This window comes from Tamandua tetradactyla, chromosome 3 (assembly GCF_023851605.1).
Source record: "Tamandua tetradactyla isolate mTamTet1 chromosome 3, mTamTet1.pri, whole genome shotgun sequence".
NCBI classification, from domain to species: Eukaryota; Metazoa; Chordata; class Mammalia; order Pilosa; family Myrmecophagidae; genus Tamandua; species Tamandua tetradactyla.
The window spans coordinates 29,127,103-29,153,215 of record NC_135329.1 but is presented as its reverse complement, the minus strand read 5'-3'; the positions used below and the strand labels follow the sequence as shown (position 1 = coordinate 29,153,215).

Genomic DNA, 26,113 nt, shown 5'->3' with positions numbered 1-26,113 from the left:
AGATTTACATGAAAAAACAGTTTTCAAAAAAAAATTTTAGTGAGAAGAGTCACATTGTTTTAGATTTCTGCAAATTCCTCTATTCTCTGGCTTAATAGAAGACAGCTGTATCTTGTATCTGCTTCTGCATTCAATCTGTTGCGATACATCTTTTTGGTTGATATAGATGAAGAAAAATCCAGTCTCACACAGCCATGCAGTTGGAATATGAAGGAATATTTTAGTAGACTTTTCAGATATTTTCTGGATATTCTCCTTTGATATTACAAACTTGACAATTGATAGTTTCTTAAAGTTAGTTGCAGTGTGAAATCTGAAACCCTACCAATGAACTTTTTTCATACTCCGTTACTTTAAAATCTGTTTGTCTATCTGGTACTTCAAATGGATCTTTTACCAATGCATGATTTTGTGGCATCAGTCATTGGTCATTAGGAAACTACTTAATAGAAGCAGATCTTCCACCTGTCGACACAGTTCATTACCAAATTATCAAAAACTCATATTTGTTCATCTCACCACTAATCTCATCAGAAGTGTGATGGTCAGGAAGCTGTAAAGCTCTTCTCATCTTATCATTGGCCACAAATGCTGTCAGTTGTTTTTTTTGATGTCACAGTTTCACTCACTCACTTTTAAGAAATTTCCACCATCTAACCAAATCTGATTAACCATAGTTTTTTGTCAGTTGTTCTTCCAAGTCGAGTAAAAACGATGTTTCATGAAAAAGTGCCGAGTTCAGCTCACAAGTCAATCACACAAGTGCTTTGCCTTGAGGCAGCAGAAGTGCTTTAAATGTACTTTCCATTTTGTCATGCACAGTAATCAAATGCCATGTATTTAAGGATCAATAATTAATAGAATTAATAACTTTACTGCTTCATTAGGAAAATTCTTCAGTGAACCTCGCTATTTTTTTTAGCTACAGGTGTATGGTGGTAAAGAATACAATAATTGCTAGCATATAGTGTGATGTCATTGCCTTGATCCATTTTAAGGTGCAAGTGGGTTTTATGCATCTTTGCTTTTATACTATTAGTGCAAATGCCAGCACAGTAGGAAAGGCAAATAATAACTTAGTGTTATTACAAAAATGGGTTTGACCTAGCAGACTGCCTAATCCTTTAGCTCCTGCTTCAGGGTCCACACTTTGAGAACTGCTGCCTTAGACAAGTCATTTAAACTCCTTGAGCTGCAGATTATTTATCTGAACATTGGTGACAACAGTAATACTTATCCTATGCTACTGAGGTTGTCAGGAAGATTAAAATGATCCTTTAAAGTATGTATAGTACCTATTAGGACTCAGTAAATGGTAACTATTATTTTGGGGAAGAACAGAAGTAACATGGTTGAGTGGCTCGTTGGTTGGGTGACTTGGGTTCTAATCCCAGTTCTGCCCAGTGCTGATATGGCCTTTGACAATTCCTCAGCATCGCTAAGATTTCATTTTCTCATATACAAAATGAGGAAAATGAACTAGATGATTTCACAAGTTTTTTTGCTGCTTTGGAATTCCAAGGCTATAAACCCTTCCCTTCTTGTTTTACTATCTTTTTTGCCTAAGTAAGATAAAAATGGATCCAGTTTCATGGCTGGTCATGGTAGATCCTGGTGGTCTATTTGTTTTCATTTTAAACTCATAAAGGAAAACAGTTCTATTGCAGTTGGCCTAGTTTCACTTTTTCATATTTCAAGTGAGGAGTGTGGATGTCTACTTCCAGCCATAATGAAGTGGCAGGGACCAGATTTACCTTCCTGCCTTAAACAACTACAAAATGAACAAAATTTATGGAACAGCAGTTTTCCTACATTGGAAAACAGCCCTGGATGGTGATCCCTAAAACAAATAAGATGAGCCCTAAAGAAATTTTCTGAACCTCAGCACAGGGATGGGGAGCCCAAACAGAGTCTGGTGGTCTCCCTGAGCTGAGAAGACGGGGCTTAAAATCTGGGGGAGACTCAGGTGGTTAGAATTCACAGGATATAGCACCAGAGAGGAGAGAGCTGTACAGAAAGAGAGCTCCAGAGATAGGAAGTGGAGTCTTTAACTTAGTACTGATTAGCACATGCATGTGAGGAAATTATTGTGCCTGGGGAAAGAACCACTGGAAAGGAGCAGGCAGAACACTGCCAAAAGCTCACATCGAATCAGGAACAGTGTGAGCGGAAAGGCCTCTCTGTATACAGAATATCAAGGAGAGTCCTCTGAAGGGTATTGCCTCAGTACCGGAGCCAAAAGAGCTCTAGACTTAGAGTTCTTGTGGGTCCATGCACCCAACAAAATGGAAAATGTATGATAACAATAGCACAAGGACCAGGAGGGGGAAAATGGAAGTATATTGTTGTAAGGGTTTTATGCTATTTATAAAGCAATACAGTATTACTAGAAGGTAGACTGTGATAAGTTAAAGATGTATATTATAAGTCCTAACAATCACTATTTTATATATATAAAAAGCTTATATATATATATATTCATATAAGTCATTAAAGGAGAAAAATATGGAATATAAAAAATATTTAATTCCCCAAAAAAGTCAGCAAAAGAGAAAAGTAATTAAGAACAAAAGGTACAAATAGAAAACAGGCAGCCAGATGGCCTAAAGACATTAACTAAAAGACAGAGGTTATTAGATTAAATGAACAAGCAAGTTCCAACTTTCTTATAGAAACCCACTTTAAATATAAAGATGCTGGATAGATTAAAAGCAAAATGATAGAAATACATATACTTTCAAATACTAATCTAAAGAGAGTTAGAGTAGTTATAGTAATATCAGACAATATAAATTTCAGAGCAAGGAATATTAATAGGGTAAAGAAGTTCATTTCATAGTGAAAACGTGATTAATTCATCAAGTGGACATAATCCTAAATAGTTATGGATTAAATAACAAAGTTTCAAATACATGAAACAAAAACTGAGGGAACTGAAAGGAGATATAGGCAAATCCATAATTATAGTTAGAAATTTCAACATCTCCTTCTGAGGTATGATAGAACAAGTAGAAAAACTCAGCAAGGATACGGAAGACTTAAAAAACCATTTCAACCAACTTTACCTAATTGAGATTTGCAGGACACTCCACTAAACAACAGCAGAATACACATTCTTTTCAATTCAAATGTTTCAATTCTTGGAACATTTACCAAAATAGATCACATCTTGAGCCATAAAACAAGTCTCAATAGATTTAAAGAATGGAAATCATACAGACTGTGTTCTCTGACCACAACGGAATTAAATTTGAAATCAATAACAGAAAGAAATCTGGAAAATCTCCAAATTTGTAGAAACTAAGCAACACACTTCAAAATAACCAGTGGGCCAAGTGAGGACTATGGACTCACATCCTGCTGGATTTACTTCTCTTTCTTCCACATCTTTAGCCCAAATACAATTATCTCATTGCTATCAGAAGCCAAGGAGTTAACTCCAGCCAATGTGGAGAGGGCTAGTCAGAGCTGGCTCTGGCAGTGGGGCTGTTTGCTAACTGCCTGAAAAATGCAGCAAAGAGCTGTCTGTGAGGAAAGGAACTACACTGGCAGAGGGGAACAAATGGGGAAGAAGCTGGGTCAGAGTCTTGGGTCCTGGAAAGAGGTTTAATATCTGGGTAAGAGGCTGAAGGCTGATACTGACCTGATTCCAGGAGAGAAGGTCAGAACTCATGGAATAAAGGGAGAGGTGGAGCTAAAAAAAAACAAGGGTAGAATCCAGAGGAAAATGGAAGATTCAGGAAAAGGACGGCTGGTTTAGGAGATTCATATGGGGAGCAAAAGTCTTTCATTGTATTCCTTAGTCTAGCTTAATAGGCCTGTCATGGGTTCTAATTCACAGCAGGAGAGAAATTAGATTGCTAATGGGTGAGGCATTACACACAATAATTTTTGAAAACACAACTGTCAAATGACTGCATAATATTCTAATGCACAGATGCACTATTATTTAACCATTATCTAGATTTGGACATTAAGAGGGTGTTCTAGTTCTCTCCATTGCAAATGACACTGTGAAGAATATTATTATATATAAATCTCTATTCTCATCTCTGATCTTTTTATTTACAGTAAATTTCTAAGAGTTCCAATTTAGGATCCAAATATAAGAATATTTTAAAGTCTCTTCAAAACATTTTCTGCTATTTAGCAGGGAATGAGAATTCCTGTTTTGTTGATCCCTAATCAACAATGGACATAATACTTTCCTGTAGTAGGATAATTGCATAAGTTTTTTTAAATAACATTTTGCATTTCTTGGGTTATTAGTGGGATTAATGAGGTTGAACATTTACATATTTATTTGCATTTCTTCTATTTGAACTGCCCTTACATGCCTTTTCTCTAGGGTTCTCCATCACTTTCTTTCTGATATTTTACTTTGAAAGAATTTCAGACTTACAGAAAAGTTGCCATAATAGTACAAAGAATTCCCATATACCCTGTACCCACTTGCTAACATTTGACAACATTTGGTTTATCTTTGGGTCTATGTGTGCATGTGTTGCATACTTTTTCTGAACCATTTCAAAGTAGCTTGCATGTGTCATTGTGAGCACTTGTTACCTAATAATGATGGATACATGAAATGTCATGTTATCAGAATACAACAACATAGGCATTTCCATTCAAACATTGTCAGTGAGGCAATAAGAAAAGAAAAAAAAAAGCCATTCTTCCTCTCCAAGCATTTTTTTTACCATGCGCAACCCGTGTTATCATCTGACTTTTGGTTCATCTTTTGTTTCTTTTCCATTTCTTTCCATTCCAATTGAGTTACTCAGTGTGAATTTGTGTTGATTTATTTTCTTCTTTCTAAATAGTGTTGTCATAACCCACTCTCCCAACCACACAATATAATTTAGGAACAAAAAGTAAATTGATAATGATCCATGAAATCTAGGCAGAACTATGCTCTAGATATTCTCTGTGATAAAAACCACTTTAAACTTACTCTATTTAAAAATCTTGCTGTATATTCTATATAAAAATTCTTTCTTTCACTCCCCTAGAAGAAACATGTGGGTTTTTGCTGCTGGAAAGGGGACAAGTTATGTGACTGTGATCTTTTTCTTTTGGCATCCCTGCGGAGGAAAAGGCAGATTTTGCCTTGAGCTATGGTTCACAGAAGTCTGCTGCCTGAGAGACAAAGTGAGTCCAAGGCAGTTGATCTCTCATTAGAGAAATGAAAACCTGTGGTAGAAGAAAGACATTTTTAAAGTTTTGGTAGAATTGTTGAAACTCTATAACTACTTGTGTCTTAGAAAGAATTCAGGGTAAGTTCAACATTCCTACTCAAGCCCATGAGATTGGGTGGAACCAAAATTAGATACCGGTTATTGGTAATGCCTAAGGGTTATTTTTAGGCATGTGTATTTCTTTACATCTTAATGAAACTGCTCACTTTTCATTCTTTTGGAAATGGTGTCTCAAAATACTATTAGGGTATTTTTGGGGGCATAGTTCTCAAGTTTGGTTGCCCTTTAAATCTCTGGTTGTTTTTAAACTCCTCATGCCCATGCCCAGCAGGTCAATTTAATCAGAATCTCTGGGAGTAGGTCTCAGGCATCAGGCGTTTTTTTTAAAAATCCCTTTTCCCTGTGGGTTCTATGCTTTGGAGAACCTAAAATTCAGCATCCTAAAATATGCGATACGTCTCCTGTGACTAGCAAAGTATATGGTGTATCAAGATCATATGGTTACATTTTTGGCAGTCTATCGAGAACAATGAGGATAGCTACCTCCATTACTAAAAATAATCTTTCAGTTCTCAAAAGAAGAGAGAGCTGTGTGTAGTGGGGAGGGATGGAGGTGGAAATTAGAGGGAAAGGGAAGATAAAAGAAAGGAAGATGGTGACAAAAGAGAAATATCCAGCTGGTATATTTCCTGAAATTTCCCTTAACCCAATACTAAGGTTTCTCTGGTTAAAAATCTTGCCTTACAATCTCAAAGATTAACTTCAGAGCAATTTCCAGAAGGCAATGAGGTCAGGCCTTGTGAAGGCTTTCTCCGAGATCCAAGCTGAAACACAGGCAGAGGGATAAGGAGACGCCTTTTAATCTTCCCTACTGATAAGAAGGGAAACAGTCACAGCTGTTGCCTAGCGGTACACCCTCCCCCACCCCCCACCCCCCTCATCCCCTGCTAGCGCCTGCCTGAAAGCCTTCTCTTTTTCCTTTCCAATCACCAACCTACAGACTTTATCCTTAGTCAGCAAGTCTTTATTTTAATTTCTCTCTGTTCAAATAACTGGTGTGGTTTCAGGCCCCTGGGTGATGCTAAGTGATTCAGAGGGGTCCAGGTTAGGAAAGAGGGGCTCTGGGTGGGGGACCCAGCCATCAAGGGGTGGACGGGAAGGATGCTTCTGTTTGACCCATATATCTGGGTGAGGGTTTCCACCGTCTCAGGGCCAAGAGTGGGAAAATGACCTCCCACTAGGAGAAGCAATGCTAAGTGTCTGAGCAAAGTCTGCCCCCTTTGGAGACATTGTGGGGAGAAGGGAGTATTCTAAGAATCTCAGGTCTAGATCACTAAAGGTAAGTCACAGCTGGCTTCTCACATAGGCAGTTCAGGAGGGACCATGAACACACTCTCCAATGGCTCCAGATGTGCAAGGACTGGCTGCCTATAAGACGGACAAGAACATTGAGACCAATAGTGTCATAAGATATAATCACAAAATAGAATAATAGCTTGGGTGATACAAATACGACCCACATATTTGAATGACAGGCACGCACATAAGAGATTACATGCACTGTATCTGTTATTATGCATTGAAAGTGCTTCTCTCCTGGGCACAGAGTTTTAGAAATATTGGTGGTGGGCCAACAAGCAACAGACCAAATCAGTTCCTAGACTATAGGTTTCCCAGCTGTAAAGGAAATCTAATTAAGCCTGTAAAAAGGAACATATACACTCCCTGATGTAAAATATGCTAATAAAGACCTCAACCTTAAGAAAATCAGATACAGGGCTGATTCTTTTCCAGTTGGGAGAAAACTATTTACATCTTGCCCACAAACTCCTATTTCCTTCTACGACTTGTTTATAACAAAATAGAAATCTTTCCATTTGGAGCCTAGAAAATTCTGTTCTTCAAAAAAATGGAAAATAATGGGTAAGCCAGAGATGGAGTTATTGCAAAGTCAGATCTGGTTCACTGGGCATTTCATGGTCCTATCTCTCATGAATCAAGGGAGACCCAGGGCAGACCAGGACTTCCGGTCAGCTTATGCAAGTTGGTGGCCTCCACACTGGCCCCCTACATGCGCTTCTTCAGCTCGGTCCTGTTGTACTCTGCTCCGCTCTGCCCACTAAGTCTGGTGGGAGCTACAAAGTGTAAGATTCCATCCTCCTTTCCTGAGAGTGTCCATCTCCAAGGCCCTCACTCTTCCCAGGGCTCCTCCTCATTGCAAAGTGCCATGTTTCTTGACATCAAGAGGGTGAGGCACGAAGAGGTGGTGCCTTTGTTCAGTCAGGCAAAATTCAAAAGACTCGTGTAAGAGGATAGGAAAGTACTTGCGAGTCCCACCTCCCCAGGTTTATTGTTCAGGCCTCATGCATGTCCTCTCCAAGCCCTGGAAGGTGGAGGTTTGCCAGGTGAGTGCATTCCAAAAATGAAATACATCTTAGCTTTCCCTTGCCCCCCATCCCCCATCCTATTCATACCCCTAGTGCACACATACACCATATACCTTCTCCTTTCAGAGCTGGGGAAATTGGAATTATTTCGAAACTGAGCACCTTTAAAGCTCTCTATTATTTCTTCTTTGCTGTGGTAAAGAGCAGCAAAGAACTTTAATAGACATGCAAATTATGAGGGAATCTTAGTAAAAATCAGATTCTCATTCAGTAGAGCTGGGGTTGGAACTGCATTTCAAACAGGCTCCCAGCTGCTGCTGTTACTACTGGTCTACTGACCACACTTTGGGTAGCAAAGAGGAAGAGGAAGTCAAGAGCCCTGGGTTCAGGTCCTGCCTGTGCCTGGAAGACCGTTTGGACCACTGCCTCCTCATCTCCAATATAAGGGAGTTGGTTTCATTAAATTCAATGAACCCTTCTGTTTCTCACATTCTAAGAGACTGACTTAAGTTCACCAGAGGAGTAGGGAATTGCATTCCAAATGACATTGGGGCTAGATGAAGAAATAGGAAGGAGGGGTGAGCAGGGTAGTAGCACTGCACAACTCCAGGGGGTACAATATACAGAGAATATAATGTCAATGATACCCTCAGAGTTATACGATGGAGTAACCGTGGGGTTACAAAGCAAACCTGTATATCTCTGTTTATTCCTTTGAGTCTTGAGTTCCTACAAAAGTTCCTTGTCATGTAGAATAAACTGGCAATTCTTATGAGGATTTTAGTATACTTGTAGGATTCACATCCCTCCAACAATCACTATGGCAGATTTCCTGCATTCTTGAATATGTCTACCTGAATACTGGAATGTTAGCACTTAGGGGGCCTGGAAGCCTCAAATGCTCCAAAAGGCCAGAGGTGTGGGCTTGACATATATTGGAGCATCTGGATACTATGGTTTCAGCCCCTCAGCCATGCGTACGTGGTGTCCTGAGATACTGCCATCCAGCCTGAAGACCGGTTGGCAGTGGAATGGACTCTGTATTTGCCCAAATTCAGGCGATCTGGCTGGAAAGAAGGGACTGTCAAAGAAGAAAACTTGAAAACAGGCCTTGATCCCAAGGAGTACAGTTTTCAAAGGAGGATCCTTCCATCAAAAACCAATAGAAGGGAACATAAGCATTGGAAGGGACCTTTGAATCCCTCTTGATGAATCTCTGTCTGACCCAGGTGATGTATATGTTAGGAACACAAGACATGTGGAGTGGGGTGGATGTGGCTATGGGGTGTTCTCCTTGCACCCTGCTGTGGCAGTGAACAGCAACCCAAGGAGTGAAACCTCAGTGGCCAGGTGGAGAATCCACTTTGTTCACAGTGCCTATGGTCCCGCTGACTCCCTGGCTTCATCTGTGGATATGGAGACACCAGGGCAGAAGGGCTGTACTGTTCAGGAGCAGTTTTCCTGGTTCTGACCCCGCCTCCAGCTGAGATCTGGCTATCAACAGCTCCCCTCCACTCATTCAAGGGAATGAAACAGTTTCCAGAGAAAGAAAATGAGATTCACTGGCCTGCTTCTTACATGTGTCCAAATCTTGGTGGATGTGGTCTGCAGTGTAAGGGGCATGGTGGCATGTATGGGGCAAAAACCAGTATATGCTGGACAAATGTGCCCCTTCCCAAAAAGGGGAAATATGGCCTAGAGCACATCATGCATCCTTTCCCTTGTAAATAGTTCTTTTTTGCTTATCTCTGTGGGTCTTAGGTAACAGACATTTAATCACAGCAGGCCTTGTCTAACTCATAGCCTTAAACTTGGATCTGAGGTTTCACGCATTGTTTCCACAAGAAGTAGGGAATTGGGAAAACCACTGATTTAGGAATGGACTTACCTTGAGAAGAATATACATTATATGTTTATACTTTCTAGGGAACATACTGATTTTCAGAAAAAAAAAGGGGTGTAGGGTGCATCAGTGTGGCTACTCCCTGTATGTTGCACCTCTACTGCCTCCCCACAGGAACCCCCATTGTTCATAAGCAGTGCTGAATCCTAAGAGTGGTCCATGTAATAATGGCTAGATTATTCTGACACTTTCTTCTATTCTCCTTCTCTTGAGTGAGGAAGGTAAAAGAGATAATATTTAGGGGCAATGAGAGAGCAGAACTACTGCATCATGAGCATTGAGTCACTGAGATTGACCATGGACTCATCTTGAATAAACATTAGCCCAGAAGATTAGCAGGGCAGAAGAAAAGGGGATTTTCACACACAGAGAATATGGATTTTAGCAAAAAGACTCCTGGCATCTTACATTCATGATGGTGAAATATGGACTGAATGCCAAATAGATACAAGTTGAATTTTAAGAACTAGACATAGCTGCTTATAGATCTGCATCATCCTGTGGAGAAAGAACCAGCGAAGTGGCCCAGGGCTTTAGTCCTGACCTTATCAGCAAAGTCCAACCTTTTTAATGGCCTGGTTGTAGCACATTTGCTACAGTCTTATCAGGCTTGTAAATGACTAGAATTAGCTGATACCATGGAAGACAGAGTCAAAATTTAAAAAACCTCAAAAGGCTGGAATGATGAAATCAAGCTAGCAAGATGCAATATAACTGGGGATAAATGCAAAGTGTCCCATTCATTGTCCACAAGTCAACTATATAAGAACAAGATGGAGAAAACCCTGTTTAATGGTAAACTGTGTGGTTTGGGTGACTAGGGCTCAGTGTAAGTCAACAGCATGGAGCAGCAATTAAAAAGGGTGATTCGGTCTCAGGCTGCAATAGCTAAGAATTGTCCAGGGCAAGCAGGTAATTGTTTCATGGTTTTACATATCTGCAGACCTGGGTTCAGTGTTGGTTTGTTCATCTAAACAGGTTCTTTGAGAAAGGATTGTCTATGGGAAGATAACCAGGATGGTAAAGGGTCTAGAGACAAAACATACATAGAATGATAGAAAAATAATAAAATAGACCAAAATCAATCATGGATGATACAATCATGTAAAATTACATATGCAAAGAATTTTTTAAAATTAAATACATGACTGTTGGTTAAATATGGCAGATTGAATCAAAATACTTACTTCCTCTGCCTTTAGAACCTCACTGAAATGATAATAAAAGGTGTTTTTTAAAGGCATATACCCAGATCAAGGGAATGGGAGATGAGACAACTGCAACAAATCTTAGGAGCTAGAAAGCAGAAAAATAAATCTCAGCTGATTTGGCAGACTCAAGAAGACTGACCTCTAAGTTGGGTATGAGCAAAGTGAAGAGGCTGAGGAAAAACACCATACAATAGTTTTAAAACACAGCCCCCTAATTCTTTGGCATGCCTCTCATTAACAGAGAGTATCTCTGTCCTCTCCCCTTTAATCTGGGAGGGCTTGCATCATCTTCAATTGATAAGAATTTAATAGAAGTGATGCTGTGTGATTTCTAAAGCTCATTATTAAAAGGCCATGAAGCTTCTGCCTGATTCTCTCAGAAAGCCTGCTCACAATATGCTCTCTCAGAACCCAGGTATGATGCTGCGAGCAATCTAAACCACAATGAGAAGCCATGTATAGTTGCCCTGGTAGACAGTCCCAACTGGGCCCAACCTTCAAGTCATTCCAGCCCAAATGCCAGCTAAGTGAGTGAAGAAGCCATGGTGGAAGTGTATTTTCCAGTCCCAGGTGTCCAGTGTAGCCAGCTGGGTCATTCCCTAACCATTTGAGCCCTCTCAGCATAGGTTCCAGACTTTGTCAAGCAGAAACAAGCCATCCTTGCTCTGACCTACTCAAATTTCTAACCCATAGAATCTGTGGACATAATAAATTGGCTGTTGGTTCATGCCACTAAATTTTGAATGGTTTGTTACATAGCAATAGTGCCTGGAATACAGGATAAAACTCCCAAAGTCTCAGGAACTGGCAGCACCAGCTACCTTTTGAACTGGGGTAAAGATGGGACTTATAAGTAGATAATTGGCTAAGACTCTGTTTATAAAGTGGTTAAACTCCCTGATTCCATAGGCAACTCTCCTTTCCTACTCCAGCAGAAAACTGTAGGCTATAGTCCATGTGGTTTCTAGACTGAAGGCCATCATGCCCAGTTGAAAGGCAAGATACCACACACTAAAAGCAAGTTGATTAAGTGTACCTACTGGATACTAAGACCCTCTCACCAGCTCTTTTTTGCCCTTCAACTCTCAGAACATTGCCAGGTAGTCTTAGACACTCCAAATGGAAGACTGAAGATAGTCAGATGATGAGAAAAAGACCTTGAAGACCCAAGCGTGGGGATTCTCTAGTGGAGTGGCCCATTCAGATTACCCTACAGTGAAAACCCAAGTTTCCCTGACCCACCCACATCCACAGAGGTTTCAACCAACTTTTTAAATCCGTCACTCTTAAATACGAATAGACAACCAAGGCTTACCAGACCCAAAGGAAAAATGCTAACATGAAAGACAGGGATTAAAGCAAACAAAAATATAAGCAATTTGGAGATGACAACTGGAGGAAGAAGAACATATTTTAAAACTATTGCTAATATCTTTAAGGAGACTATAGAAAATATTGCATCCAAGAAACAAGAAAGCATTATCAGAGAACAAGAAAGAAACTCCTGAGTATTAAAAAGTGTGTTAGAATTTTGTTTTAATTAAAGAGATTCGAAAGATCATTTGAGGAAATGTTCCCAACAGTGGTAGGAGAAAAGAAGATGGGAGTTGGGAGAGAAAAGTGAGGAAAACCACAGAATCTGTCCAGGAAGGCCAATATCTACTTAACAAGAATTTGTATAAAGAGATGATTGAGGGGTGGGGAATGCAGAGTTTAGAGAAGCATTAGTGATAAATAAGTAGAAAACTACACATAAAGAAAAATAAAACAATTATTAACTTCAAGGAAAATAAAATGTTGTTGAAGAAAGTATTTTGCTTGCAGTCATAATAAAAAGTATTAGCTGATGCAGTCATAATAAAATAAACTAAAAAATGATCTAAGCACAATTTGGATATAACTGTATGGGGAGATGGGAGATGGAATATTTGTTGGATGGGAACTACGGTAAAATTGAGCTGACTCTTTTCCCTGTAGTGGGAATGGATAATGAATACACCTAAAAAAAAAAAAATCAGTAACTGGCTCTATAACTGTGTTTTGTAGAAATACAAGAAGTAAGAGCTTTTTTCACACAAAAAAAGAAAAGGTGTGTAATAGAGAAGATAGGATTTAACAAATGAATATGACTGCTGAATCATTATATTGATATTCCTTTTGGTCTCCAGTGTCTTGGAGCAGCTAGAAGAAAAAATGAAAAATTATGGACCTGTAAACCATACCAAACTTTAAAATCTGTTCTGTAACTAAAATATACTTGGAAATTTATTGCTTTTTTTGTATATATGCTATTTTTCACAGTTTAAAAAAAAGTAACAGCTGAAAATTGAAAATATTTGCCTATAAGTAGCAGAGCACAGAATGGGAGGTTAGGGAGATTCTATTCATAATAAGCCTTGCAGAATTGATTATTAAAAATACATACATCTGGGCGGGCAACGGTGGCACTTGGCAGAGTTCTTGCCTGCCATGCTGGAGACCCGGGTTCGATTCCCAGTGCCTGCCCACGCAAAAAAAAAAAAAAGATAAGAAAAAAACATACATTCATATTTTTATATATGTATATAAAGCTAGATTTTTAAAATGGTCTCCCTTTTTCCCTTGCCATGATATGTATCTACTTCAGAAAGGGGAAGAGAAAGGAAAGTAGGAAGGAAGGGAGGGAGGGAGGGAGGGAGGGAGGGAGGGAGGCTATCCCTTCACATTCCTTCACTCTTTTCTTCCATCTTCTTTTTTGTTTCCTTCTCTCTCTCTACAGTTTTGACCTACTATTTCTCTATTTTTTTCCTCCATCATTCTTCCTCAATTTCTCTTCATCTTTTTTCCTTTGTTCTCTTTGTCTCTCTGGCAGAATATTCGGCTGAAATATCTTTATTATTATTATTACTATGTTTACTGAATATAATATATCCTGTTCTTAGTTCTCAATATGAAAAGCATGCGTGGAATGTTCTTTCTGTTCCCCAACCAAAGCAAGCAAAGCAGCAAATTCAGTTTAAGTTACTTTTTTTCAAGGCAGAGAAAGTTTTCCTGCAAAGGTTTTCTTAGACCACTGGGTCCCACTAGTCACCCAATGTAGACTCTCTGCAGTTCTTATCTCCAGGCTCCAGTTAAATACCATCAGTGATGGGAATTTTCAATCACCAGCCGGGGCACCCACGTCCAGACAGCTCAATTGTGAACAAGAGCTTCTGTATGTTGAGTGGAAGTCAGCTTCTCTCTCTATGATCGCTCATGGAACAGCTAACCCCACTCCCTGGGGCAGCGCTTGATATACCTGAAAACACAAATTGTGCCCCTTGGTGTGGTTTCTTCTCTGGGTTAATTAACGATTGCTATGTCCTGAGGGTTTCTGGATGGTAACATTTGAAGGCACCCTCTAATTTGTGACTAAATCTTTCAGTCAGAGGCACATAGAACTGAACATAGTTCACTAGGTGTGACCTCATCAGAGAAGAGTTCGGGGACTCTGTCACCTCCATTTTTCCTGTCATCATGCGTCTATTTACTGCAGCCTAAGTTTTGAAATGGCTTTTTTCCCCAACTCTTTCTAACTGGCATTAACCTGAAAGTCCTCTAAAATATTAGGTCTTTTTAATTCGTGCCTCTGAAGATTCCGGTGTTCCATAACCTGCACGTGGGCAGGGGATTTTTCTAACATTGGTGCCAGTTTTCCACCTATCCCACTAAATCTCTTCTTATGAGTTTGGCCTAAAGTTACAAGTTTGGCCATGTTTGGAGAAGTTTCTTCTGATTCACGTGAATGAAAATACGTGGCTACTAATTATAAATTGGTCACATTAAAGTGATTTCACCATCCAATTCCCAAACCAATTTTAAACCATCTCAGCTCCCTTAAGCTCTTCATTATATGGCCCATCTCGGGTGCCCTGAACCACTGAGTCTGACAATATAAGGCACTCCAGGAAGGCTCTGCTCTTGGGTCTCCTGCTGGGCACGTGACAGGGAGGAGGCTCACCTGGTTTACTGCGTACAGCCCTGCACCACTGTCAGAAAACCTGGCCTGTCTCATGCAATCCATCATCCCCACACCTTATGGGACATTATTTAAAATGCACCAAGCACACTGAGATGAAGGAGATGGTTGGGTAGAGTCTATGACGGGTGAGAGGAGCAGGGAACTTCACAAGGCACAGGATCTTGTTCCCACTTTCTCAGAGCCAGCTGTCAGCAGCTGGACACTAGAGAAAGAGCCATCTCTCCCTTAATAGTCCATTTATCAGGGGTTGTCAACTCTGGAAAATATGAACAATTACTAACATTTGTAAAGTGCTTAAGATTTCTCAAAGTGCTTTCTCATCATAAGAGCCCTTGAGACGGGAAAGCCTGGAAGTGGTAACTCAGTTTTACAGACAAAGAGGTCAGGCACTTGCCCATGTTCACACAGCTTGTGAAGAGTGAGTTGGGGGTCAAGAATGGGCTTCCTGGTTGGAAATCCAGTCTTCTCTCCTTGATTCCACATGGCATCTCTGAGTTTACCATCCATGTAACCAATAAGTAAGTGTTGGTTTATCACTTACTCTGGGCCTTGATACTAGAAGATTACACACAAGGATATATTACACCAATCTCTGACCACAATGAGCTCGAAGCAACATAAAGCACTTAGTCCAGGCACCTGAGCAGGTGGAAACCCCTGAGTAACAATCTAGAGGGGTTTAGATAGTAACAATCTAGAGGAAAGGAGGAGCCATCAGTGGAGAACGCTTCGGGGAGAGGTGGTGTTTGTGCTGGTCTGAAAAGTTGTGTTCATGAGTGAGAAGGTTTGTGCTGCATGCTAGGGGTACATGAAGAGTGAGACATGGTCCCTCCCCTAGGAAGATGATAGGCAGGATTGTCTTATTGTCCTCCCAGAATGAACGACTACTTTCTCACACTCTGATAGAATGCAATATCTTCCACTATCTGATGCTCAGAATAATAAGTCTTATTTTTCTCTAAAATTGTTTTAAAATATAAACAAGTCTTTTTTTTTTTTTTTTTTTTTTTTTTACTACTTTAGCTTGGGATTTCCTTAAATGCATCCTGTGGGACACTAGCCTGTTTTCTGTGTTCACTTAAGAACGGAGAAGACTTAATATCATACTCTCCTTTTAAAGAATGACCATACTCAATAATCACTCTAAAAGCTCAGATAAGTCATGCTGTGAGTGAAGATCTTTTGCTTTGACCAGAGAACACCTAGGAATATTTCATGGAACTAGTGGATTTTCGGTCACTGCCTTATCCCACCCAGTCCTCACTACTTCCCTGTGATATGAGGTTATAATGCTCATATCTGACGAGATCCCTGAGAACAAGAACTTAGTGATTTATCCAAGGACATGCAACTAGGAACAGCCAGATGAAAGCCCAGGACTTGAGACTTTAAATCTAGGGCTTTGTCCATAATTCAGTCTTACAATGGCATTTGTTGTTTATATGTGTCCTTTCTGTTACTAGACCAATCATTAGTACTTTGAGGATAAACATAATCCTTGAATCATCTATTTAAGAGGCCATTGCACTTCTGCTCATAATAAAAGTATACATAATTATTTGGGTGGGGGGCAGAAAATTATAGAGGAGGAAATAAAAATTGCTAAGAATGACAAAAAACTGATCATGAATAGCCCTTCCACAGGCTAGGGCTGCTTGGAAGACTTGGAGGTCCCTTTCCTTGAATCCATCCTCCTTTCCTCCCTCAGATTTAGCTACTACTGCCTGGGGTGTAAGGGGATGTTGGACATGGGATGGGTGATGGATTTCAAATTCCGTTTCTTGCCTCTTCCTGCCTTCATAAATCCTTGGCTTGTGGCTGCGTCACATCTGTGTCTGCCTCCATCTTCAGGTGGCCTCCTTCTGCTCTGCTTTTCTCTCTTGTATGGACACATGTATTTAGGCTCATCTGGATCATCCTGGACAAGCTCCTTCTTTCAAGATCCTTTACTTAATTACATCTGTGAAGACTCTTTTATTTCTTTTTCCAAATAAGGCAACCTTTGCAGGTTCTGGGGATTAGGATGTGGATACAACTTACTGGCAGCCACCATTGAGCCACAAAGGCAGAGGAAAATGTAGAAATAAATACAAGACTGCATTAACAAAATGCAAGCGTGGTCTCTGCGCTCTCTGGGAGAACAGGGAGGCACACAAGAGCAGTGACATTGGCTTACCATTGTGCTCAAAATGGAATCCTGGTCCTCCCACACGGTCTGTCCCAGTCTCTGGCTTTATCTCTTAGTGCAATGTGTTCTCAGTGTTACATAGTTCTTTAACAACTATGTTAGCATCATTATCATAAGCTTACCCTCTACCATCTTTTAAATCAATGTCTTATTTGTTTCCAGACAGAGGCTTAAAATCTGTCATCCTCTGTGCCTGGGATGCTCTGTCCCCAGATCTTCCCACAACAAATATTGTTGAGCATTTCACTTGTGACAGACACTGTTTTAGGCATTTGGGATATGTGAGTTAGCTGCCTTTGTGGAGCTGATATTCTGGCAGACCATAAAAAGTCAGTAAACATTGATAAGCATTGTATATTATGTAGTAAGTTAAAGGTTGATAAGGGCAATAAAAAAAAAAAAGAAAAAGAAAAAGAAAAAACAGAACAGGATTTGGAGGATAAGGAGTAACAGTGGGGAGGGTAGCAATTTTAAATAGTATCATTAGGGGCAGCCTCAGTGATTAGGTGACATTTGAGAAAAGGTTGAAGGAGGCAAATATCTGGGGAAAACAGTCTGGGCAGACGGAGCTGCGAACATAAGGTCCGTCAGGCAGGAACCTGTTGGTGTAAATGGAGGAATACAGACAATGGGAAGTACAGGCCCAATGTTCAGGTTGAAAATCAGAACTGATAAACATATCTACAGGTGCTCAGCTTCATTAGTCAACAGGGAAATGCAAATTAAAAGCACAATAAACAAAGCCTCTACATATTCACCAGAATGGCTAGGATGAAAAAGATCAACATTATCAAGTACTAGTGACAATATGGAGCAACTGGAACTCTCACACATTCTGGAACATTCTTTGGCCATAATTTACTAAAGCTGAAAACACAAGGCCATCCTATGATCCAGAAATTCCACTCCGAGGCATATATACCCAAGAGAAATGCACATGTGAATTCACCAGAAGACATGCACAAGAATGTTCATAGCAGTATTATTTATAATAGTCAAAAACTGGAACAGGGAGTTAAGTCATAAAAGGTACAGAGTTTCTATTTGGGATGATGGAAAAGTATTGTAATGACAGTGGTGATGGTAGCACAAAATTGTGGACATAATTAACAACACTGAAATATATATCTGAATGTGGTTAAAGGGGAAAATTTTAGATTGAATTGATGTTATTAGAATAATTTTTAAAAAATCCATGGAGCTGTATACTACAATGAACCCTAAATTAAACCATAGAGTACAATTATAAAAATGTGCTGTCATCTATTATAACAAATATACCACACCACTGCAAGTTATTAATAATAGGGTGGTATGTGGAAATCCTCCATTTTATGAATGATTTTTTTGTAAACACACAACTTCTTTAATAAAAATAATTAAAAAAAAAATGATTAAAAAAAATTCAAGCAACAATTCAAAGAATGCTTCTGGATTTTCAGCCAAAATTCTGGATTGTATGTATTTTTTTCTTTAACAACTATGTTCGCATCAATATTATAAGCTTACCTTCTAACCACCTTTTAAATCAGTGGCTAAAATTTAAAGCTGTATCTTCAGTTAAGGCAAAACCTGCATTTTATTACAACAGGTGAAAAAACGATAAAATACTCATTAATTTTTTGAAAACGTGGAAACTGCTCAGATGTCCAACAGCATTAGAAAGATTAAATAAATTGTGGTATATTCACACAACGGAATACTTAAAACAAACTGAGAACGAAGGAACGTCTGTGAAGTTAGCGACCGGAAGCGCACAAACGTCTGTGAAGTTAGCGACCGGAAGTGCACAAAGCGTGCTTCCGGCCTGCGTGGGACCGTCCGCTCTGACCTCGGAGCCGGTCACACAAATGAATTCGGCTTGGGAAAACTGTGTAGTTTGTATGTACAATTATGACGTGCTCACTTTTCTTTAAACATTTAAAGAAAATTAGAACTGTTTAGCCAGAGTCCCGTTGGGGGTGGAGGTGGAAGATATTCAGCCCCGAGGATGGCGGTTGAGGCGTCCAGGCCGAAACACACCCGAAGCCACGAGGAGGCCCCTCGGACGTCAGTGAGCTGCGATTCTCCGTGTTGTTTTCTCTCCCCCGCTCAGCCGAGATCTTTAAGGATGGCAGCCAGTTCTAAAGCACTGGTATGCGGCAGATATTTTTCGAATGACTGAGTGGGAGAGAAATCCTGTCAGATGTTGATTCTCAGGGGTTGAATACAGTTGTGGACGTTGGAGCCAAGAGTCCAGCATTCTGACTTTCCGTCTCAGCGCTGCTGAGTGACGTTGTTGGGACAATCGAGTGAGATGATAAAATGCACACCTGTGCACCTCTCTTTTGCTCTGATGTGCATTGCCTGCCTCCACATCCCACACAGGATATCAGAGCTGAGGGGGTCATTGTACAGCCCTCTCAGCTTCTCTATCTGCAACTTTTGAAAGCTCTGTCCCTCCATTTGGACATGCAGAACCTCATTAACTATATTTTCTTAGATCTAGAAGTCTATGCAACGCTCCTTCAGTGTAATCACATTTTCATAGTATCTTCGGGGTCTGGGGGATGGCTGTTACAAATACCTTTTGTCACTGAATAAAAGCAAACAGGTTTTTAGGTGGCATGAAGTTATCATCTGACTTGGAAGCTGCTGAAGGACTCTCACTGGCCGAAAGCCTGCCCTGTGGGTCATTCCTGTACTCACCGTCAAATGTCTTCTTGCTTGTGGCTTCAAAAGATACGTGTTGTTCCTCCTGTGGCATTACAGCTGAACTGCTGTATGCCTATCTGTGAGTCTCAGATGGAAAATTAGGCCCGTTGCATGTAGGTATCACCAAATAAAAATGGCAACTGGACAGGCTCACCCCACAGCTGAGGCTGCATTTGAATTTCCGCTCCTGTTAGTACTCATCCTTTCCTTTCTCCTAGTGGTAGCTGTACGCCAGCATAGGAGTGTTAAAAGATGATCTTCGTTTTAGGTAAAGTAGGACATCACCAAGGTCTCACGGACCTACTGGATTTCTAACTAATATGAACATCTCTGCAATGTAGATCACTGGACACAAATTTTGAGCACATTTCTGGCTATTTCCTAAAATTAAATTCCTGGGGATGTTGGTGAACTGATGGGTGATTTAAGGACAATCTTAAAGGGCACTGAAAGGCAGTGGAGGCGAGTGGTTAAGGGCACAAATTCCAGAGTCAAATTGCTTGAGGTTGAACCCTAGCTCCGTCATTGCAAGCTGTGTGACCTTGGACAAGTTACTTAATCTCTGTTTCTCTAAAATGGGAATAATACCAGTATCTACGTCATTGAGTTGTTTTAAAGGTTAGATAAGTTAATATACGGAAATGCTCGGATTGCCTAGAACATTGTATGCACTATACAATTGCTTGCTATTATTGACGACAACGATGATTATGATGATGGTATAATTATATATATTTTTCCCACTTAACATGAAGCTTCGTGTGGGAGCCACCTCCCAGGGACGGCCACGAGGCCCCGTCACTGAAAATGACTAATTTCTGAGTCAGCTGTGGGTTGGCAGCTATAGTGTGGGAAGAGCTGAATACTGGCAAACAGTTCTCATGTATAAGGTCTGACCTTGAAGTATTGAGGCTGAAATTTTAACCAACAAATGGGAGTGTATTTATGAACATGCCTTCAGAGTTCTGTCCTTGGGAAGCTGTCCATGCAAACTGGTGGTGCTGCTGGGGCTCCAAATATTTTTGGAATTTCCCTAATGCCTTTCACCCGCTACCGCCGCCCCAATTTGGTTTTAATTGCTTCCTTAACAGTTTGGTTCGATACCTTTTTAATAACTTAATTGATTATCTTAGATTCACAGTGATGTGTATCACTGACTGACTCTTCTACTGAATTGCCTCTCCTGGAGGGCAGCAAGCTATCTCATTACTTGGGATACAGAAATGCAGATGTTCCATTAAAATTGGTTTTGTTGCTGAGTTGTGCTGAACCCAACTTTGTAGAGTTCCTTCAGAGCCCATAGGGCATTCTTCTGAATGTCCCCAGTGTGGCTAACATATGTCTTCTGGGTTTGACTTCAGGGAAATAGGAAATGTAATTCTAAGCCAAGTTTGGTGAATGCTAATTCATCCCTATAAATAAGTTAGGAAACTGATTTCTTTGGGTGACCAGTAAGCAAGGTATAGATTCTACTCCCCCGGAAGCTCTCTCAAAAGTGTAATAATCAGGGCCAGTGCCTTGAGAATAGAAGGTCAGGAGAACAAAGCTCGCTTCAGGCTCTTTGCCAGGTAGGAATTCCTGCATGAAGCTGTAATGCCTCAAACTGGCCACAAGAGGGGGAACGTGTTCCAGTTTCCACAAAAAGAGCCTTGACAGCTGCAATTACTCCAAGAACTTTTAATAAAGACTCGCAGCCAGAGTAGCTGTAGTTCACATCTCAGTCAGCACCTAGCAGAGTTGCTGATGCCTCCACAGAACATCTCCTGAAGGCTCCTGCTGCCCGTGGCTGGCCAAGGCACCAAGACAGGGACTTCCAGGCTGCAAGCACCTACATGGCTGCCCCCACGGGCACAAGTGCCTCTTGACCTGAGCCTGCTGGAGAAGTAACCCTTGTGGTCCTGCCCCGAGACAAGTTCCTGGAAGCCCCTGCAGCCACTTTCTATGACTCCAATTGCACTTGCCTGGCTGTGGAGACAAGCTCTGAGGGGCTGGCTACTTTTGCCCTGGTGCGGTGGCAGCAGTTCTCTTTCCACCATGGCTAATGCCGGGAACTAAGGGCACCACTCCACTGCCTCAGCAGGGGGGCACTCAGGTGAGTCTTGGCAACTTTCTTCCTGCACCTGGTCGTGGTGTCCCAAAGTCAGCCAGAGGAGGCGGGAGAGCAGTGCTGGGATGGATCAGAGCCTTGCATTTGGAATCCTCAGGTTGCAGAGTGTGGAAGTGCCTGTTGCACGTGGGAAGATCCCAGTTGTCTGACCCTCCAGGGCAGCAGGGGTTATTTGGGGTGTTGGAGGGAAGCTATTTGCCCAGTGTCAATGCTCTGCCTAGTTCATGTCGCAGCTCAAGAGTCTATTCAGAGAGCAGATGGTACAGGTGACAGCCTGAAGTTGGATTTGCCCCTGTACGTGTGCTGTTTGTGTGTGTCCATGTCCAGTGGTAGAACAAATGAAGGAGAAATTATTTATAACACATCTGCACCTCTCCAGCTTTGAGCTATGATTTAAGACGTTAACTAAGTACAGTTAGAGCGGGAAGGAGTTCAAAGCCTCCTTAATGATTCTACTTCTCGAGGGAGCCACATTCATGGTGATTTTTACTGGTTTTGATGTGTTTAAAACTAGGAGATCTAAAGGAAAGCTGCAAGCCCTATAGAATTAGATGCTGGAACCCAGAGAAACTGTCTTTGGAGCAGCAAGGCTCGTGCCACTCCCCTAGGCAGGAAGAATTGATTGAATCCTTCTGAGGTCCAGAGTGGGATTTCGAGAGCCAGGGTCCAGATTTCTGCTTGCAGCTGAGTTCACGATTGCCTTTCACAAAGGGAAAACCAAGCAGCGTTGCTTTCTGGGATTAACTTGGCTGTTTATCAGTGTCAGTCAGAGATGCAGGAGGATCTTGGTTCTCATCCCAGCTTTGCCACCAGTGCCCAGTGTGCCTTTGTTCATAAAAGCCATTTATCTCAAGTGAGGCTCACCCTAACCCTGAGTGGTTGGCAGGTATTACTCTTCCCATTTTAGGGGTGGTGAACCTGAGGCTGAATCAGATTAGCTGATTGGGCCAAGTTTTCCAACTTACAAGTAGTGGAGGCAGGGTATGAACCGGTGCCATCTGCTCTCCCCAATCCCTACATGCCTGCATGGAAATTTACTAAGGTCTTTGTCAGCTCTAAAATGTCATGTCTAGAAGTAGATCTGGCATCTAACCTGCCTGAGGGCCTCAGATGAGATTGCCTGGGAGTGAATCAAGGGACCCCTAAGTGGTCAGTGAAGTGTTCTCTCCCTGTTGACAGAAAGGCCCCACTCTTGAATTTGAAACATCCAAGTGCACGTCACATGGGCTTTGCCCACAGGTGGCCTGGGCTTCCTTAACACAGGACCCTGCCCTTAAAGCTCTCAGAGCCTCTCCTCAGCCCACCAGGGCCCCCATCTGCTGGAGTAGGCTGGCCTGGCCTGCTGAGATGTGGCCCTCTTCATTTCCAGGTGCTGGACTCTTAGGGTGGCCACGGAAAGGGACTGACACCCACTTCCTGAATAAAGCAACTGTAGCAGAAGCCTGTGCCCTGTGTGGGAAGCCCCCTTGCCTGGTGTCTAGTCCTTTCTGACATGAATTGGTTTCTGACATCTTTGGTCCACAGTTGACTTAGCTTTAAAATGGCAATGATGTCACCTGCCTGCCTGCCTCATGGTGCTCCCAGGGAACTGTGAGGTCTGGGAGGGAAGCCAGTCTGTACATTGTGAGGCGCCTGTACAGTTAGTTGTGCTTTGCCTGAGAGCACAAACTTGGCCTAAAGGTTTAAGACCAGTGATCTAAGGGTCCAAATTTCTGCCCCCTTTCTCCTAAGAACGAAAAACAACCTAAAATAAAACCTGGGGCAAGCAGAACATTCTTATATTTCATTTCCAAATAACAAACATTGGCTAGATTGGCTGAGCATTTCCAAACTCATCTTATTCACATCTGGCCTCCTGCTCAGCCCTGAGCCCCTCTCCCCACCAGACTCCCCTGGGCTCGTGCCCCGAGCAGCTCAGGGATGGGGAGGAGAGGGCAAGCAGGGGCAGCCTCACAGACAGATTCCAGAGAGCAAGTCATGCATTCTAGCTTTGATCCAGGAGCTGATCAAAAGATGAAGTAGGTGGAAATAAATTTGGGGCTCAGCCCCACCCAAGCCCGGCCTCCACACCTCCCCTCCCAGCACGGGCAGTGCCCCCCCATTGGTCTCCAGCAACTTCTGGGCAGCAGAAGCTGTTGCCTTTGGCAGACAGTGAGTTATCACATAAAGAAGAGACACCCACCTCCTGCTTCCCAGCTCTCGAGAAGAGAAGCCAAAGGGAGAGTGCCAAGTAGTGCTTGTTAAATGAGGGAGGGGCCCATGAAGCTTAACAGCAATGGAGCTGTTAAGGGCCCCACCAAGAGGCCTTTCCTGGGTGGAGGACTTGGATGGAGGGACAGGTTTTTAGGAGAATAGCAGACTGTTCACACGTGGCCAGGTCACCACAAATACAGGACAGAGCAGCAGGGTGGGAGCTGTCTTGAACTTTGGGAAATCCCTGGGACACAGCAAAGACATCCTGGCCTCTCCTAGGGTGGGGACTGGAAATGCCATGATTGCATGTGTGAGAGAGTGTGCGTGTGTGTGTGTGAGTGCATATGTGTGCAGGGAATGTGGAGTTTCATTATTTGAAGAGACAAGAGCCTTCAAGGGCTATTGGAAGTACAGTTGTGCAGCAGCTGGTCAGCTCTGACTTCTTCTCAACCCTGAAGTTAGAGGCCTCTAGAGACAAGCTTCAATCATGAAAATAGGATTCAGGTTTTGTTACACCTGGCATAGTGATTCTGCCAGCCTCTCTCCTTCATCATCTATCTTTTGAAATGATAATGAGGCCTCTTTTCCCACGGGCCTCAGAAGAGGTACTGCTGATTGATTGATTGATTTGATCAAAGGGTACCCATTGCCTGGCAGTTTGTGGCCCTCTCCATTTCTGGCTTTGGCCCCTCTGGGTGTAATTTGCTCCAGTGGTGGGCCTCTGACCCTCTTCCTAGAGGCATTTATATTCCAAATAATTAATTTTTTATGGATTTTTTTCTTTTTTTCTTTCTTTTTTTTTTTTTTTGGTGACTGTAATCCAAAGAGTTAAAAAGCATCAGAAATGGGACAGTGCAGCCGTGGCTCAATGGCAGAATTCTTGCCTGCCATGCCAGAGACCCAGATTTGATACCTAGAGCCTGCCCTTGTAAAAAAAAAAAAAAGGCATCAGAAGCAAAGTTCAAGATAAATGAATGGCTGGAACTGAGATAAAAATGGAGTAATTTGAAAATCACTAAGGATATATGTAGGAAAAATAATATAAAGTATTTTATATAAATAAATACTTTGTGATTTGGCTTGAAAATTTGATTTTTCTTATTATACAAGTAATATAAGCTCATTATAGAAAAATTGGAATATCCAGCAAGCAGAAGGAAGTATAAAGCCCCACAGTCCCCTCTAGCTTGTAAAACAGTCTTTCTTCCAGAGCAATCCATAACATTGTCAAGTCCATCGATATATATGGCCATATGTGCATATATGTTACAAAATGGTATCATAGTGGACATATTATTACATAGATGGGCTTTTTAATTTAAAATAGTATAGATGTTCCCAAGTCAGTGAAATATGATTTTTAATGGTTCCATGAGGTAGACCCAGAGTCAGCCTCAGGAGGTTTAGGTGCCAAATGCCGTGGCCTTCACCTGTTCTGGGGTTATCCAGCCTCAAAGCATCTGGGGGCATCGCTGCAAAGCTACCTGCTCCTTGGGCTCAGTGGAAGATGAGTTATTGCCATGGTTGTCACTGACCAAACTCCTCTGATAGTGCAATGCAGGGTTTGGGAATGCCTGCATTGGCTGGTGGTTTCCATACTCCTATGTACAAACCCCTTTGTGCTTAGTACTCCTTCTTTACAGCACAGGGCAGAAGCTTAACCATCTCTGCCTTGTTCAAGGAAACTGCTCCCTGTTTACAGTTTGGGTCTGCAGAAACTGCTCTCCAGTCCCCATCCAGCATGGCTCACAGGGTTCCCCCAAATCCCCAAGAGGTAGACTCAGGCCTCCATCCCCATCCCAAGAGGTCATGAAAGGAAGGGGACATGCTTCACAATGAGGAAGGTGCAAAGGGCCTTGCTTGGCCTTCCTAAGCACTGAGGAAGTTGGGGGCGAGTATGGGACCACAAGGACCTGACTGGTGGAACTTCATTCCTGATGATGAGAAGAGAAACCAGGGTTCAGAATTGGGATCCTGGGAGGTGGGCTTGCTGTTCTCGCTGTTAGCTTTTGTTTCCATCTATAGTTTATTCTCTTCATATTTCCCCTGCCTCCTTCCTCCCCCTTTTGTCCTCTTCCCATTTCTACTGCTGCTGCAGGACAGAATGGAGAACAAGGCCATGTACCTCCACACGGTGAGTGACCGGGATACTGGCTCCATTTTTGAGGAGCCCTTCGACGGCAGAAGCCTTTCCAAGCTGAACCTGTGCGAGGATGGTGAGTTCCTCAGGGA

The 26,113-nt window shown here is 41.9% G+C and overlaps 1 protein-coding gene across 2 annotated transcripts in view; it reads left to right on the top strand.

The window, feature by feature from the left end:
* The first annotated feature begins 18,680 nt into the window (after positions 1-18,680).
* Positions 18,681-26,113, top strand: part of SCARA5 (scavenger receptor class A member 5) — a 132,301-nt gene continuing 124,868 nt past the window's right edge. Inside the window, exons 1-2 of one of the 2 annotated variants that reach the window (XM_077152879.1) lie at positions 18,681-21,673; positions 25,985-26,097. In XM_077152879.1, the coding sequence (XP_077008994.1) occupies positions 25,986-26,097 (112 nt within the window). In that variant the 5' untranslated portion in view covers positions 18,681-21,673; position 25,985. Of the gene's footprint in view, positions 21,674-25,979; positions 26,098-26,113 lie in introns of both variants that reach the window. The other variant, XM_077152878.1, reaches the window with a different exon arrangement.